The sequence below is a fragment of the Lupinus angustifolius genome, chromosome LG08, assembly GCF_001865875.1.
Source record: "Lupinus angustifolius cultivar Tanjil chromosome LG08, LupAngTanjil_v1.0, whole genome shotgun sequence".
NCBI lineage: Eukaryota > Viridiplantae > Streptophyta > Magnoliopsida > Fabales > Fabaceae > Lupinus > Lupinus angustifolius.
In genome coordinates, this window is record NC_032016.1 from 2995107 (window position 1) to 3014089 (window position 18983).

At 32.0% G+C, this 18983-nt stretch overlaps 1 protein-coding gene across 1 annotated transcript; it reads left to right on the forward strand.

Moving 5' to 3' along the window:
* LOC109354836 (3-ketoacyl-CoA synthase 11-like) lies at nt 15259–18538 on the forward strand. Its single transcript, XM_019597591.1, has 4 exons — nt 15259–15378; nt 15475–16259; nt 17451–18248; nt 18381–18538. Exons 2-3 carry the CDS (start codon nt 15480–15482, stop codon nt 18228–18230), a joined length of 1560 nt encoding a protein of 519 aa, XP_019453136.1. The 5' UTR covers nt 15259–15378; nt 15475–15479; the 3' UTR covers nt 18231–18248; nt 18381–18538.

Consider the following 18983-nt stretch of genomic DNA (forward strand, 5'->3'; position numbering starts at 1 on the left):
TTCTACAAGGATTTAATTATACCCAATAATCATTCAACTAATATCATAAGGCATTAGGTGTCCGATATCAAAATATAATAAATAACTTGTTAATTACTATGATAATCTCAAGTCTAAGGAAAATATATATTTCTTCACAAGAATATCCTATTGACAATTCAAAGGTAATATATTAACCATTAGGAATTCTCCTTTGAGTCAGTTCAATGGTCATATCTCTATATGCACCATTTGTATGTGTTATTTAATAAATGAGATATATTAATCATTATCTAATAACGACATTACACATATATTAATCTATCCGGATTAATAGTATCCTAAGCTCAATAATCCTATGATCAATAACGATTTGGATTAAAATTATAAAAGATTTATTTCTCATTATTATAATCTCTATTATAATAATAAATATCTAATTTTAATCAAGGATCTTTCATATTAATTATTTTGATAAATAATGATTATGATATTAAGATGATAATACATATAACTTTATTATTATAAACATGAAAAATCGGTTCTTGGGCATATATTATATCCCAACAGTTATTGTAGGTGAACTCTATCAGATGCAGATAGTCCGCCCAACTTCCAGAGTGTTCCAACACACATGCTCACAGCAAGTCTTCCAAAGATTGGATAGTCCATTTTGATTCGCCATCCGTCTGCGGGTGGTAAGCTGAACTCATGCTCAATTTGATACCCAAGGCTGTTTGCAAACCATTCCACAACTTCGAAGTGAAATGCGGGTCTCTATCTGAGATGATATTCGTAGGAATACCATGTAATCGGACAATCTCTTTGATGTATAACTCCGCTAGCCTTTCCAAGGAGTATTTCATATTGATGTGTAGAAAATGAGTTGTCTTCGTCAAACGATCCATTATCACCCAAACGACATCATAACCCTTTTGAGTCCGAGGAAATCCACTCACAAAATCCATTTCAATGCTATCCCATTTCTAAACAGGGACATCCAAAGGTTGGAGTTCTCTTCCAGGTCACTTGTGCTCGATGTTTGCCTTCTAACATGTTAAGCAGCGTGAGACATACTCTACTACTTCTCTCTTTATACCGGACCACTAGAACATTTTCTTCAAGTCTTGATACATCTTGGTAGCTCTAGGATGAATACTTAGTTTTCTCTTATGGGCTTCGTCCAAGATTTCCATTTTCAAATTAGGGTCTATTGGCACACAGACTCGGTTCTTGCATCACAACACTCCATCGGTTCCTTCTTGAAATTTCGGGGCTCTTCTTTCAACCAACAAGATTCTCTTCTCTCGCAGTTCTGGATCAGAACTTTGCAAATCTTTCAGTTGTTCCGGAAAGTCATTTGTTACTATAAGCATACCTAACATCAAACTCTTAGGTTTTACTTACACTATGAGGCTTAAATTCCTGAAATCCTCAATCAATTTCATCTCCCTGACCATCATGGTTGACATATGTAGGGACTTTCTACTCAAGGTATCAGCCACCACATTAGCTTTCCTAGGGTGGCATTGGAGATCAAAGTCATAGTCCTTAAAGAATTCATTCCACTGTCTCTGCCTCATGTTCAGCTCCTTTTGGTCGAACAAATTCTTCAAGCTTTTGTGATCACTGAAGACTTCAAATCTTACTCCATAGAGGTGATGTCTCTAGAACTTGAGAGAAAATACGAACGCAACCAACTCCAAGTCGTGGGTCGGATAATTCTGCTCATGTGTCTTCAATTGTCTTGAAGCATAAGCTACCACCTTTTGTTGTTGCATCAACATGCAACCTAAGCCTTGTTTAGATGTGTCACAGTACACATTGTAGTTTCCCTTCGGGTACGGTAGAATCAAGACACGTGTTGTAGTCAATCTTTTCTTCAATTCTTGAAAGTTTTCTTCACACTTCGCAATCCAGGCAAAATCCTTGTCTTTCATGGTTAGCGTAGTCAGTGGCAACGCCAACTTCAAAAATCCTTCAATAAACTTCCGATAGTATCCCACTAAACCGAGGAAGCTTCTGATCTCCGTTACGGATTTCGGTGAATTCCATTCCATCATCGTTCCTACTTTAGCAGGGTCTACAATAATTCCTTCACTTGATATCACATGTCCAAGAAAATTCATTGATTCTAACCAAAATTCACACTTTGACAGCTTGACATAGAGTTGGATGTCTTTCAAAATCTACAACACTATCCTCAGATGTTTCGCATGTTCCTCCTGATCCTTCGAGTAAATCAGGATATCATCAATAAATATGACCACAAATGTGTCAAGGTATGGATGGAAAATCTGATTCATGAAATCCATGAACACTACAGGAGCATTGGTTACACCAAATGACATCACAAGATATTCATAATGACCATATCACGTCTGGAAAGCTTGCATAGACCAAATGGCATCACTAGATAACCATTGTATATGGATAGAAGTATCTCTTATGAATATTTTGGAATTGTGAGGAATCAAACCATAAAAAACTTGCATAGACCTAAAACAAAATGATGGCTATTCACATGGGCATAAAATTTAAGAGTTCAAAATTTATATATTGTTAGTGTAGATTTTAGCATACAAGTGAATTGTATTTAATAGTTCTCATACCCCGATTTTCAATCGAGCATCGCTTACACGACAAGTATGGAGTAGTTACTACCTTTTTGCATTCGAAAAGTAGAAAACACTTTTTATGCTCATTTTGAATTGCATTGGTCTTTATATATTTGAAATCTAGACTTGAGAGTTGGTTACCACTGAGGAATCTATTAACATCTCATCTATTTATACTAAATGATACACTCACTAATTGTATGGACTAATTTTACACTTGAAGTTGTTTAATTATTTTATTTATTGAAAAGGAAAAATATTTTATTTTTTGTTATGTCTGACAACATAGAATCTTGCTCTTACATATTCTCATAAGTATTAGATAATCAAGACTATGTGTTTCTTTGTAGAAAATGATTTGCTGGTTCGATTTATTTAATTCTAAAATTTAAAAATATGGAGTGTTGTTTAACTTTAATATGCAATCTCTATATAAATGATTAAAATAAGCCATAATGTTTAATATCATATCTCATATTAAGGAGGAGAAAACTTCTTCAAGATTTTTTAAATTTATTATAAGATGTGATTGAATGGTTATTTATTTGTTGATTGCTTCCAATTTCAAGAAAATGAAGTATAACCATATATTTGACACCACATCATATCTTAAAATTTTGGCAAAATATGGTTTTTATTAATATATTAAAGTTAATAAAAAGTTATTAAAAAAGAAAAAGATTATTCAAGGTTTTTTATTTATAACGAGGATATAATAGAGTAAAAAAAATCATTGCATAAGGAAGAATCCATTGTTAATTTTATTATTTAAAAAATAAATTTATAATTTTGGCTATTTAATGTTACAATTTATAATTTTATTTATTGTTATTAATATACACAATTGAATGAAGACATATACAAACATTATGAGTGAGTGACCATTGGATGAATTAGGTTATTATTTTTCTTATGGCTGGAAACGAGTTGAACTGAGTCGAACCAGAGTTCAGCACGGTTCAGCTCGATAAGGATTGACTAATCTCGAAACTCGACTCGAGTTTGATACAAGTTATCTTTTTAGTTCGAGTTCGACTCAGTTTGAATGGTTCATTTGAACAACTAAAATAATTAATTCATTTTTTAAACATACTACAAAATGTTTTATATATATAAATATAATTTTGTTTTTATATATAATAAAATAAATATGAAAAATAATACATACATCATAATAAACATAAAAACTAGTTTACACACACACATATATATATATACACATATATATCGAGTCAGTTAATGAACATAATAAGTCGAACTATATCCAACTCAAGTTTGGCTCGTTTATGTAACAAACTCAATTTCCAACTCAAGTTCGACTCTTTTGGTTCATGAAATAAGTTTAACGAGCTAAATAATGAATTGAGTTTTGAACGAATATTGTGTTGGTTCGTTCATTGTCAACCCTAATTGTCCCACACTTGACCTAAATATTGATCATGCCTATTTTTTAAACCTAAATTCGACCCTATACCCTACCATATTGGGTCTAATTGTAATTGGAAGAAATAAGGCGAGTGAGTAGGATTGGGTCTAGATATGACAAATTTATATATTTAGTTTTATGATACCCTCCCTGTGGGTACCCACGAATTTATATATTTAGTTTTAATTAAATTTTTATATATTTATTATTATTTTAAGATTATATCATATATTTTATTATTACATCATAATAAATTACACTTATTTGACTATAATCTCAAATTTATCAAATATGTATAATATTATTCATATAATAATTACTTTTACATATTAATTATTACAAATTATATAAATATATAATTAAAATAAAAAAACTCGCTGGGTAACTATAAATATCCGCTACCCACACATGTACTTGCAAATATTGTAGGTTTCAAAATGAGAAAACACTATCCGCATCCATTGTTATCCCTAGTTGGTCAAATAAGTACAATTTAATTAGATGTAACAAAATAATAACTAGTAAAGGGTGATATTCATTATCACTTTTATTAAATATACATTTACCTACTCCTATATAAGTCAAATAATGAACCTCTTAGAGCCATATTTGGGGACCTCCTAGTATATGAGCTGTTGACAGTTGACCTTGAATTGGACGCCAATCCAAAAACACAAGTAAAATGCAACCATTTATTGTTAGATAGTGAAATGGTAGATTGTTTTGTGTGAATCCTATTTTCTCGTCTAACATTTCTAACTTGTAACTGAAGCAGCTAATATCATGACCAAGATTGCCTCTTTATTATGCCCAAATTTTTAATTAAGTTCACACTTCACAAGGTTTGGCATAGCAACTAGCAAGCAATCTGGAAGGGTCAAATACGGTGAAGATATATGATATCTTCATGTCTCATACGTTATTTTGCACCAACGAAAATATATCTCTATTAAAAAATTAAAATATCATTATTATTATTGTTTTTATTGTATTATCATTGGTGTGTAACAACAAGACAAGATTTGTGATACCAGATTTTTGGGATTGAGATCACCTGTTCGGAATGATACTTATTCTATCTCAAGTGAATTAAAATATGACTTTTTGTTTTTAAAATTTTTCTTCTATTATGTGTCAAAATATAACAGACTTGAAATAGAGAATGAGATACGGTTGAGACAGGTGATCCTTGTCCCATATTTTTTGTTCCAAATTGGTTTGTGTTGGGTGAGAAGTTAAAGCATTTAAGAGAGTGATAGTTATGAATTTGTTGGATGACTATGGACATTCTTCTCTAAATCAGGAAGTGACATTAAACTTTGACAATTATTCCCAGTTACAAACAAAACGAAGAGAGACCAAGTAAGTGGTGACTTCTTCTTTAAAGGCAAATGAGTGAAACCTAACACTTGTCAATATTTCAATGGATACTTCCATGCCGCCTCTCACCACCCATTATGAGTGTATTCATAAGCATTTAATTTTGAGTATTTCTTTTATTTCTAGTAACAAATGAGTTAAGTAATTAATTTATTTTTAGATATATTACTTTCTCTATCAATAAATTCGTTATCAAGATTTGAATTATTGAGTTTTGTAGTATTTAATTAGATTTTAGATTACTAGACCAATATTTTAATTTCAATTGTATTTATAAACATTTAATTTATTTTAGAGTTAAACACTTAATCAACCATGGTGAAATTTCATTTTCAACTAACGTGGGAATCTTATTCTTGCATTAGAATAATTTTAAAAGTTAGTTTTGTTTCGATTTTTATTGTATGTTTATTTTTTTTATTTTGAAAATATTAATTAAATTAAAAAATTAGGATGCAAAAGGTGTCACTTTTTAAAAATAAAATTCAATTTCTTTTAAGCGTTAATAACGCTTTCACAAGCATTCTCAACCCATATTATTTAATTCAATAAATTAAATATTAAACATTAATACTTTCACTAACTAAGAGTTATGTAGAATATGTTTTTTTTTTTCAAAAAACAAAGGTACAAAATTTATTATGAGTGTGCCAACAAAAGAATAATATATTGATCTTATTGAAATATTTAACCTTAGAGACACAACCAACGTATATTGAAATATAAATTATTATTAATAAAATGTGAGAAAGCTAAATCACAAAAGACTAATTGCAAATGTCAGTTATATTTATTAGTAAATCATTGTCACGTATTATTGTCATGCCTCTCAACACATAATTTTTTTTCAATAAATTTAATATTATATATTAATAAGTTCATAAGTACAATTTATATAATTATTATGAATAATAATAATAATATATTTAATTTTAGAGAGACAATAAGATGTGAGTTGAAAATTTAAATTATTAATAATGATAAAATAAGGATAAGTTAAGTTAAGTCGATTAAATATCCATTTCCTTTATTAATATTATAGATTATAGATATAAGTTTTTTGTCTTTTACATTTATTAAGTTAAATTGTATCATTATTAATGTTAAGGTTTAGTTTTTTTACCATCTCTCCACTCTTTCTATCACTATAGTTCATTTATGCTTAACTTCGTTTTTATAATGTTAACTTATTTAACGAGTGTCTTTAAACACTCACTAGCAAATTTAATTTAGCTGAACTAAAAAAGTCTAAGACAGATTTAGGCAAAATAAAATACTCTCCTACCATATTGCACCATTTCATAAGTAATTGAAGGGAATTTTGTTGTGATGTACTTTCATCAAATTATAGAAAAGCTTTCCTTGAGCGAGGAATTATTAAGAATTCAAATGTGAGTAAGAAGAAAGTAAAGAAATAATGCCATACTAAAAAATATGGACAAAAGAATAAATAGATATTGAATACAAAGTAAAAACACTAGCCTGCTCCATTAAGTTATTTTTAGGTTATTAATTAGTTTCGTCAATTTTTTGTTTTAAATGTGTTATACATTTTCAACATCTAATAAATAAATCTTTTTCGCCAATGACATCTCGTTTAAAAAGAGTAATGTGAGAGACAATTCGACTACATCAAATATATTTCTATTTATATAATGTAAGGACAATGGTTAAATATATAATTTCTATTTAAATATATTTTGTCATCAATTTTATTTAACTTATTTTTTATTATTCAAAAATATTTGTGGATTCTTCATAATAATTGCTACCAATTATATTAGAACCGCGCGGACAATTCGAATGTGCTTGCAAATAGACCTGATTCGCGCTCTTAATGGAACAAGGGTTGAATCATAAGTTTTGTTGTCTAATAATAAAGTTAAATTAGGTAACCCGATATAACCTGTGAACAAAACTCACAGTTTACATAAAATAAAATAGAGAGATACTACTCTAATGTTCTACTCCATTACATTAAAAAAAGATATATTATTATAATATAACTATATATGATTATTAATTATTAATTATATAATGATAATTTATATATAATTATTAATTATATATGATGTTCTTTAGTCTGGTTGAACAAATTAATGGAATAAAGACTATATGAGATTTCTCTTTATTTAATGTTTAGTGCAGATTTTATAATATTGTATAGTTTCTACTAAGAAATAAACCTGTTTTTATTGAATACTAAGAATGAACTTGTCACCTTTGGATTTATTTTTTCTTTTGGTAGAGGCCCTTTAATTATTTTAGCTTTTTATATTTGAAAGCCACCACACGAAATCCTAATTATGGATTTAGCAAACGGCAATAAATCTAATTAAATTGAAGGCACGCCGTTTAGGGCAAAAGCAAACATCTAGAATAATTGGGCCAGAGTGAACAAGTCCAAACTTAGGCAGCTTTAAATGTAATCAATAAAAGAAAATGGTGAAACTTCTACATAGAGTTTCCACAATCAAATTAGTAACTTCATACTTAATTACACGTTTCATCAACAGAAACCATCATTGACTCATCTTCTTACTGTTTCATGTCCTTTCCTACACAAAATTGTTTCACTTGAAACATTTATTTTCAACACATGTCAATTTTTTTATCGGTTAATATTAGCATTTATTATGGGCGAGATTCAAACTCACAACATCATTCATTTCATTCCTTAAACCTTTTACTTGAACCAACATACCACTTTATAACTTCATTCGTTAAACCATTCAATTTACATGAAAGTTTTCCACGAACGTGAGTTCTAAAAGGAAAATATTCCATTTGAAAAAGTACATGTTTACCCCATTTGCACTTTGATTTGCAACTTGATAAATTTAACTTGTTCTAATGTTGTTCCAAATTATTGCAGGATCATAAATATAGCAGCATTGGCTAAATCTTATCAACTTGGCTCAGTCAAGATGGAAGGCATGATGCATTAGAAGACTCGGTCAGATTGTTTGAACTTGGTGCATCAAACTTGGCCAAGACAATTGGGCTTGACCCATCAGACTTGGAGCTTGGCGCATTAGACTTGGACAAGGCAGTGGGAGCATCAGACTTGGACAAGATAGTTGGCGCATCAGACTAGGCCAGAACACTTGGCGCATCAGACCAGGTCAGGGTTGTTGGCGCATCAGACCAGGCCATGGCTCTTGGCGCATCAGACTAGGCCAGGGCACTTGGCGCATCAGATCAGGGCCCTTGACGCATCAGACCAGACCAGAACACTTGGCGTACAAAACCTGGCCAAAGGACTTAGACGAAATGCATCAGACCAATCTCCTATATGGCACCAATTTCCTTGGTCAGCTTGGCCTATGTGAGCAAGTCAGTTGTTGGATCAGGCCAAGAGGATTTAAACAGATTTATGAACATATGACTCTTCAACGAATAAGTCAACCATTACTTGTGGTGCAAGAAATTTCATTTTATGTAATTAGCACATTTTTAGGGTGGCAAATTTTGTTATTCATAATTACTTAGGTAGTTTGTTAGTTTGTTTTGGCACTTAGAGTGTTATATATTCATACTTTGTAATCCTTCAAAGATCATCTAATGAGAATCATCACTTTTGAGTTTTTCTTCATTCTTTCTCATATTTGGCTTGCAATTCCATTTGTTTGTATGAATATGGAGTGTGTTTTTCTAAGATGGTATCCGACCATCAATTGATGCTCTCCTATGCATTTTTTCTCATTATCTTTTCCACTCATTTCTTAGTTTCTATTATTGCTATGGAAAATGCAATGACCACCATTAATCCCTTGAATGATCCCACCAGCCCTTTCAATTTGAGCCATAATGAGAACCCAAGATCAACATTGGTTTCTCCTCCTTTGACAGGAAAGGATTATCATTCTTGGTCCAAAGCCATGATGATGGCTCTAAAAACCAAGAACAAACTTAAATTCGTAGATGGGTCTCTGCCAAAGTTTGACATTTCAGATCCTTCATTTCCAGCATGGGATAGATGCAACACATTGGCTGTCTCATGGATCAACCAATCTATTGATCAATCCATTTTGTAGAGTGTGTTCTGGTTTGAGTCATCTCTTGAAGTATGGAATGACCTCAAGGAAAGGTATTACCAAGGTGATGTATTTCATATTTGCAATCTTCAAGAAGAGATTTATGGTGTAAGGCAAAGGAATAAATCCATTGATGCTTATTACACCCATTTAAAAGGTCTGTGGCAAGAAGTCGATAATTTTAGGCATATACCTTCTTGTTCTGCTCACTACAACTCTGGCTTGTTAATCTTGTTAGATCCTATAGAGAAAATGACTGTCATTAGATACTTAAGAGGACTTAATGAACAATATTCTGTTGTTAGGTCTCAAATCATGTTAATGGAACCATTGCCCTCCATAAATAAGGCATTCTCCCTCCTTGTTCAACAAGAAACTCAAAATATGACTACTAATGACCTCCTTAGTGACTCTAAGATTCTTGCCAATACCACCAATGAAGGAAATAATAGAACCAGTTTTAGAGGAAGAGGTTACCCTGACAATAGTGGATAAGAAAGGGATCCAGTTTTAATAGTGGAAGACGAATAGGTTCCTCAAACACCAAAGTTTGCTCTTTTTGCAATAAAATTGGCCGCATTGTGGACACTTGCTATAAGAAGCATGACTTCCCCCTCATTACAAGAAAATTAACAACATTGTTGGAACTAATGAAGAAGATAGTAAAGTCATTAGGGAAGGAATGGAGATCATCACTACTGAACAACATAAGGCCATTTTAGCCATGACCAAAGAGTGTGCTAATCATTAAGTGAACCAGGTCACTAATCAAATCACTGGTGAGGATTCCCTAATCACATGTAACTTTGAAATTATGGCATGTTATACTGAGTCCAATGATTGGGTTCTTGATAAAAGAGCAACTGATCATTTTGCTTCTGTCTATCAGAATTCCAATCCTATAGAAAAATTGATCCCATACAGATTAGATTGCCAAATGGAAGTGAAGTTCTAAGCACTATAGCTGGAACCATTATATTTTCCAAAGATTTATGCTTGAGCAATGTGCTCTAGATAACCAACTTCACTTTCAACTTGATATTTGTTTCTAGACTGACCTCTGTTCTTAATTGCAAGTTAACTTTCACCAAATCCAAATGTGTGATGTAGGAGGAGTCCATAATGAGGATGATTGGTGCAACTGAGGCAAGAATAGGTCTATACATCATTAATTCTGAAAACTTGTCCTTTAGCTTAAACAATTGCATAATCAATGTTGAAAACAACAATGTTTTAACATTGAGAATAATGATCTATGGCATAAAAGACTAGGTCATCCTTCTAAACCTAAGCGTGTTGCTTTAAATAAAATGTTTTCTTTTATTAAGTACAGAGATGATGATAGGCCTTGTGATGTATGTCATTACGCTAAACAAAATAAACTCAAATTTTAAAATAGTACCATTGTTTCTCTTCATAATTTTGATCTAATTCATATTGATATATGAGGACCTATATCTATCCCTTCCATCCTAGGACATAAATACTTCCTCACTGTAGTATATGACAAGTCAAGGCATACTTGGATATTCTTTATGAAGGCAAAGTCTGAAGCTTCAATGCTTGTAAGATCATTTGTCAATATGGTAGAAACTCAATTCGATATAAAGATAAAGGGGATAAGGACTAATAATGACCTGAGTTTAGACTCAATGAATTCTATGATTCCAAGGGAATCATCCATCAAACAAGTTGTGTTGAAACTCCTCAACAAAATGGAGTTGTTGAGAGAAAACATCAACACATACTTAGAGTTACTAGAGCCTTAATGTACAAATTTTCCCTACTTAAGTGTTTCTAGAATTATGGGGTTGCTCATGTTGTCTATCTTATTAATAGACAGCCCTCAACTTATCTTAACAACAAATCCCCTTATGAAGCTCTCTATAACCATGAGCATAACCTTTTGAACCTCAAAATCTTTGATTGTCTATGTTTTGCTTCCACCTTGACCAATAAAAAAAACCTTGATCCTAGAGCTAGAAAATTTGTCTTTATTGGTTTCAAACATGGGGTTAAGGGATACATTATGTTTGATTGTATAACTAAGGAAATTTTATTATCAAGAAAAGTTAGTTTCTATGAAAATGTTTTTCCTTTCATTAGTAATGAAGATCAACGGAATGAAGATGTGTCTCTTTCTACTTCATCTTTTAGCATTAAAGATCATTATCTGGATCATGAAATACCTAATTACCCTAGCACCTTACCTGCTATGTGTGAAAACAATTCTAATAGTCCTCATCCTAATGATAATATTGCCAATGAACATGATGAGTGTCTTGACTACAACAACCACAACACTAGTGAGACTTTAAGAAGATCCCCTAGGGACAAAAATACTCCCAGATATCTTAAAGATTATTACCTATCCTTAGGAGCTTCTGTTCACATGAAAACTAACAAGAATGTGAAGTACCCTTTATCTTAATTCTTATCCTATGAAATACTTTCTCTCAACTAGAGAAACTACACATTAGCTATTAGTTCAAATCTAGAACCAAAGAGTTATATTGAAGCTATCCAACATAAACATTAGGTTGAAGCCATTAAGACTGAGTTAGAGGCCCTTGAGAAAAATAACACTTGGATCCTAACAGAGTTACCTACTGATAAGAGGGTTATAGGGTGCAAGTGAGTATTCAAAGTAAAACATCATGCTGATGGTAGTGTAGAAAGGTATAAGGTCAGGTTAGTGGTAAAAAGGTATACTCAAACTACAGGGATCGATTACCTTGACACCTTTAGACCTTGTCAAGGTTACCACTATTAGAACCATAATAGCTTTAGCTTCTATGAAGGGTTGGTATTTGCAACAACTTGATGTTAACTCTGCCTTTTTTCATGGTGATTTAATAGAAAAGGTTTACATGAAACCTCCACCTAGTCCTGATGTTCCTAATGAATCCCTTGTTTGTAAGCTAGATAAATCTCTTTATGGTTTAAAACAAGCCAGCATGCAATGAGATGCCAAGCTCACTGTTGTTTTGGTGTAGTCTGGTTATGCTCAATCTAGAGCTGATTATTCTCTACTTACTAAAATTAATGCCAATAGTTATACTATTATTCTTGTATATGTGGATGACCTTGTCATTGCAAGCAATGATGCTGATGAAATGGAGATCATCAAACAATTACTTGACAAGAAATTTAGCATCAAAGATCTTGGCACCTTAAAATGTTTTCTTGGTATTGAAGTAGCAAGAAATAAAGATGGAATCAGCTTGTGTCAAAGGAAATATGCTCTTGATTTTCTTTGAGACTCTGGTTTATTAGCTAGTAAACCATGTTCTAGTCCTATGGACAATAATGTTAAGTTGCATAGTAATTCTGGTTCCTTATATTATGATATAACTTCTTATAGGATATTGATTGGTAGACTAGTTTATCTCACTCATACTAGACCTGATATATCCTTCTTTGTTGGGCATTTAAGTCCAATTTTGGCCGCACCAACTATTACTCACTATAAGGCTACTTTAAAAATATTGAGGTACATTAAAGGTTCTCCTAGAAAAGGGTTATTTTTTCCTGTTAAGAACACTATGTCCTTAAAAGGTTTTAGTGATTCTGATTGGGCCTCTTGCCTTGATACAAGGAGGTCTATGACTGGGTTTTGCTTCTTCTTGGGAGATTCTCTAATCTCCTGGAAAAGTAAGAGACAAAGAATTGTCTCAAGATCTTCTATTGAGATAGAATATAGGGCCTTGGCTTTAACTGGTTGTGAGGCCTAGTGGTTGTTATATTTGCTTGCTGATTTGAAATTGACTCATGTTAGTCCTGTTGTACTGTATTGTGATAACCAATCAGCCTTGGATATTGCTGCTAACCCTGTGTTTCATGAAAGAACTAAATACATTGAAATGGATTACCATTCCATTAGAGAACATGTGTTAAATGGTGTTGTTCACCTGCTGCCAATTTCCAGTGTAGAACAAGTTGCTGAGATGTTTACAAAGGCTCAGTCTCCTGGGATTTTTTCCAATAACCTATCCAAGTTTGGCTTGTATAATATACACGCTCCAACTTGTGAGGGGATGATAAATTTAACTTGTTCTAATGTTGTGCCAAATTATTGTAGGATCATGAATGTAGCAGCATTGGCTAAATCTCATCAACTTGGCTCAGTCAAGATGGAAGGCATGATGCATCAGAAGACTCGGTCAGGTTGCTTGAACTTGGTGCATCAGACTTGGACAAGACAGTTGAGCTTGACGCATCAGACTTGGAGTTTGGCGCATCAGACTTGGACAAGGCAGTGGGAGCATCATACTTGGACAAGGCAGTTGGCGCATCAGACTAGGCCATGGTACTTGGCGCATTAGACTAGACCAGAACACTTGGTGCACAAATCCTGGCCAATGGACTTAGACGAAATGCATCAAGCCAATTTCCTATATGGCACCAATTTCCTCGGTCAGCTTGGCCTATGTGAGCAAGTTAGATGTTGGATCAGGCTAAGAGGATTTAAACAGATTTATGAATATATGACTGATCAACGAATAAGTCAACCATTACTTATGGTACGAGAAATTTCATTTTATGTCATTAGCACGTTCTTAATGTGGCAAATTATGTTATTCATAGTTAGTTAGGTAGTTTGTTAGTTTGTTTTGGCTCTTATAATGTTATATATTCATACTTTATAATCCTTCAAAGATCATCTAATAAGAATCATCACTTTTGAGTTTTTCTTCATTCTTTCTCATATTTGGCTTGCAATTCCATTTGTTTGTATGAATATGGAGTGTGTTTTTCTAAGACAACTTTTAGTGATGGTTCAACTACAACTACGGGGAAATTTTAACTCACCTTATTTCAGATTTTTTATTTTGGTAAAATGAAAGTGTTATACAAATCAGGCATATTACTTAGTTAGAAGATGAAAAAATGTGCAACGTTTTTTATAGTATATAGTAAGGAGGCTCTCCTTTGTGAAACGAGAAAATGAAAATGAGAGGAAATGATAATCAGTAGTATAATATGTATATCTCAAATTCTACTTTCTTTTACTATAAATTAAACTACTTTTATCTCCAATTTATTTTTTCTTTTTTTATCTCTACACATAATTTCGAAAATCCATCTAAGTATAAAATATATTACAAAATAATCATGTATATGATTATCAAAATAACATTTGACAAAATAGTGAGGAGAAAGTAGAAATCCCTGGAGTCACAAACATCATTTATTTGGATTGTTCGCCCGCCAACGTGTGATTTTGACCCAAATGGTGGGTACTGTTCACCGACTTAACATGTGTGCATGTGCTAGTTGCTACTTTATAATAGACTGAGATGTGCTCTGGTTTCTCAAAAAAAAAAATTCTGTTTACTATTTTTATTTTCCAAAAATTAGAAATTCGATTTAGTATTTGAAGATAGTAAATGTTGTACAGATTAACTTTTTATAATCTTTTATCTAATTTTTGTGGTACTTTAATTTTTAATAAAAATTATTTTGATATACATTCGTAAGGTTTATGGACTAATTTGAGTTTTCACGTAAGACAAAATTGGTATATAAAGAATTTTTTAGGAGAAAAAATAATACTTTATACTTTATGAATGAATGAAAAAATGTTAAATAAAATAAGTGGCTAAATAGTAATAATAATAAGGAAAAACAAGGTCAAAATTAATGTAAAAAACCCAAAGAAGAAGGAAAGTAAGGCAACAAAGTTCCCAGTTGGCTTATTCAATGCCCTTGTATGTTAACAATTAAGAAGTTCGTTGGGGCAGTTGTATCTGCTATTTTCCCTTAAGGACCCCCACTCCCTCAATCTCACTCCATATACCCTTTAAAATACCCACCCATCTTCCACATTTTTGCAACACATTCATCTTTCTTCCCTTTCTTTTTCTTTCACTCGTTTAGGCAAACATATACTCTTTTCCAAAGTTAACAAGTTTCCCATTGAGAAGGAAAATCCAAACCCACAATATTTTTTTTTTTTAAATTTCTAGTGCTATTAATCTTTGTTTTCTTCTGTTTTGAGTACTCTTCCAAGTTTCCAAAGCCACTTCCCTTCTCCTCATGGCAAATAACAAGAACCAACAAAACTTAGATTCAGGAACAATTTCTTTTGAATCTCCACAAGGAAAAAGGAAGCTTCCAAACTTTCTTCTATCTGTGAGGCTTAAGTATGTGAAGCTTGGGTACCATATCTTAATCTCCAACGCTATGTACCTTTTGCTCATACCCTTTCTTGGGTTAGCTTCAGCTCATTTATCAACAATATCTATAAATGATGTTGTCCAATTATGGGAGAATCTCAAGTTCAATCTTGTCTCAGTGACTCTATGTTCTAGCCTCATAGTATTTCTTGCTACCCTTTACTTTATGAGCAGGCCAAGAGGTGTTTACTTGGTAGACTTTGCATGTTACAAGCCAGAAGAAAATTCCATTTGCACTAGGGAGATTTTCATGGATAGGTCTAGGTTAACTGGAACCTTTTCAGATGAGAATTTGGCCTTTCAGAAGAAGATACTTGAAAGGTCTGGTTTGGGTCAAAAGACTTATTTGCCCCCAGCAATATTGAGGGTACCACCAAATCCTAATATGGCTGAAGCAAGGAAAGAAGCTGAGGAAGTTATGTTTGGAGCTATTGATCAGCTTTTGGCAAAAACTGGTGTGAATGCTAAGGATATTGGGATTTTGGTTGTGAATTGTAGTTTGTTTAATCCAACACCTTCTCTATCTGCAATGATTGTGAACCACTATAAGTTAAGAGGGAATATTCAAAGCTATAATCTTGGTGGCATGGGTTGCAGTGCTGGACTTCTCTCTATAGACCTAACCAAACAGCTTCTTCAGGTTTGCACTTTTTTCTTTTTCTTTAAAATTTTTAGTCCCTGTCTCTTATTGAGTCATACTAGATTTAATTTCATAGCCTATTGACACTTTAATTTGTTTATTTATACTTCTTTTAATCATTGATAATTTAATTTTTATTTTTATAAATTTTGATTGATTATTAATTAAGTACGGTTGGTAAGCAAATTAGAGTGTCAACAACTCCACTTATACATCACTTAGGTGTCACTTATAATTTTAGCTCATGATGATTTAGTTATGACTTCATCTAGTGAAGAAAGCATGTTCTATATATGGCTATAGCTAAGTGGTGTAAAATTAAAAACCAATTGTATATGATGATATTTGGGTTTACTAAACATATTTTGGACCACAAGTAGGCTTCTCATGCAAAGAATTGAAGTTTCTAATGGCAACTGCAGCATCAGTTGTTCACATGTCCCGCTGTCCATGTTGTTGTCAGTTTAGTTAAGTTAGGCATTCTATTTATTAGTATCTCAAAGATATAACCCTTTTTGGTATGTCTCATATGCATTTTCTTCCCACATGTGCAATTTGGAAAATAAAGTGTTGAAATTAAATAATAAAAAAGGATAATTCATTGTACATAGGCTTTGCAGCCTCATCTTTAGGAGTAAGAATTCTCTTCATTAATGGAGAGACAAATACCACAAAAAGGAAAACAATAACATAATAATACATTTTTATTATTTTATATACAATAGAATAACATTTTGTCATTGAAAACAAATGTAAAATCAAGTATTTGTCTTTGCATTAATGGAAAGGATCATTGTTCCTTCATAAGTGGAGAGATTATTTTAAAGATTTAAAGTTATGACCTCTATGTCACAAGATAAACAACCTTATAATTTCGTCGAGAATTAGATAATCATTAATTTAAAGTTATAACCTTAATATACCTAGAAATTCTGCTATATATTTGTAGCATTGGACAAGAAGCAAATCCATTAAAAGTTATGTACGTGTGGTTATTATGTATTTTTTATAAGGTTGGACTCCTCTCTATTAATGAAGATGGAGGTGTAGTTTTTCCATTTAGTTTTAAGAGTAAATTTTTTTTATCATGATAAATATAATAAGAATACAAGTATAATTGTAAGAGGACTTTCATTCATTTTTATAGTAGATACTTTATGTCTAACTATTCACCTTCTTATATATTTATAGGTACACCCTAACTCTTATGCCTTAGTAGTGAGCATGGAAAATATCACACTCAACTGGTATTTTGGCAACAATAGGTCAATGTTAGTCTCAAACTGCCTCTTTAGAATGGGTGGAGCTGCAATTCTCCTCTCAAACAAATCCTCTGACAGAAGAAGAGCCAAATACCAATTGGTCCATACAGTGAGAACTCACAAAGGTGCAGATAACAAATCTTATGGTTGTGTATTCCAAGAAGAAGATGAGAAGAAAACAATTGGTGTTGCACTCTCAAAGGACTTAATGGCTGTTGCTGGAGAAGCATTGAAAACCAACATCACAACACTTGGGCCATTAGTCCTTCCTATGTCAGAGCAATTATTGTTCTTTGCTACATTGGTTGCTAGGAAAGTATTCAAGATGAAAATAAAGCCTTATATTCCAGATTTTAAGTTAGCTTTTGAGCACTTTTGTATCCATGCTGGAGGAAGAGCAGTGCTAGATGAGTTGGAGAAAAATCTTGAGCTAAGTGATTGGCATATGGAACCATCAAGAATGACTTTGAATAGGTTTGGTAACACTTCTAGTAGTTCATTGTGGTATGAATTGGCATACACTGAAGCTAAAGGAAGGATCAGAAAAGGTGATAGGACTTGGCAAATTGCATTTGGTTCTGGATTCAAGTGCAATAGTGCAGTGTGGCATGCATTGAGGACAATTGATCCAGCAAAGGAGAAGAATCCTTGGATGGATGAGATTCATGAGTTTCCTGTTCATGTTCCTAAAGTTGCAACAATTGATTAAGGAAGAAATTAATTAAGGGTTCAATTTGTGAATTGAGTTTGGAAGGATAAAAAATGATAAAAGTTAACTCATAAATATATTTCATGATTCCTAAGTCTTCATTTTTTCCTCTTTCCCCTTTAAAATCCATCACGTAAATGGACTTTAAAGGTTTTAGGAGTTAATCTTAGAAGATGTGGAAAAAAATATAAGAGATGATTAGTACTCCCAACAGCTTTGCTAGTTGCTTTGTTCATGTACTAGTGTGCTGGAGTGTGTATACAATTGTTACATTATTTTTCATAAAATAAATCAATTGATCTTTCAAAGATATATAAAAAAAAAATTAGAGAAAGAAATGCAAAGTAAAAAAATAATAAATTAATAACTATAGTTACCATTATTAATAAATAAACAAACAATCCTAAAAATAATAATAGAAATTTATCATTAGCCCAAATTCTTTTTTGGTTATGTTAGCCCAACATTTTAGATAATCAATTTTTTTGGAATATAGAAGAAATATACCTTTTTTAGATGCTATTTTGTTGAATATTGCCACCTTTTTATCTTCTTTTTTTGTTTTTAAAATACAAAGGTTACGGTTGCAACTCTTTCTTTTGCAGAATTATTGAAGATTTTGGAATGTGGAGAAATATATTTTGGCTACATCATTCTTTCTTCTTCTCCACCTTTTGATTATACACAAAGTTATTTTTGTTACTATTGTTTCTTTTGAATAATCTTTGAAGCTTCATCAAATATAGAAGAAAA

Excerpts from the sequence above, each read along its gene's own strand:
- LOC109354836 (XM_019597591.1), top strand. The coding sequence starts at position 15,480 with ATGGCAAATAACAAGAACCAACAAAACTTAGATTCAGGAACAATTTCT. Across the intron at positions 16,260-17,450 it reads TAACCAAACAGCTTCTTCAG|GTACACCCTAACTCTTATGC; the intron begins GTTTGCACTTTT and ends ATATATTTATAG.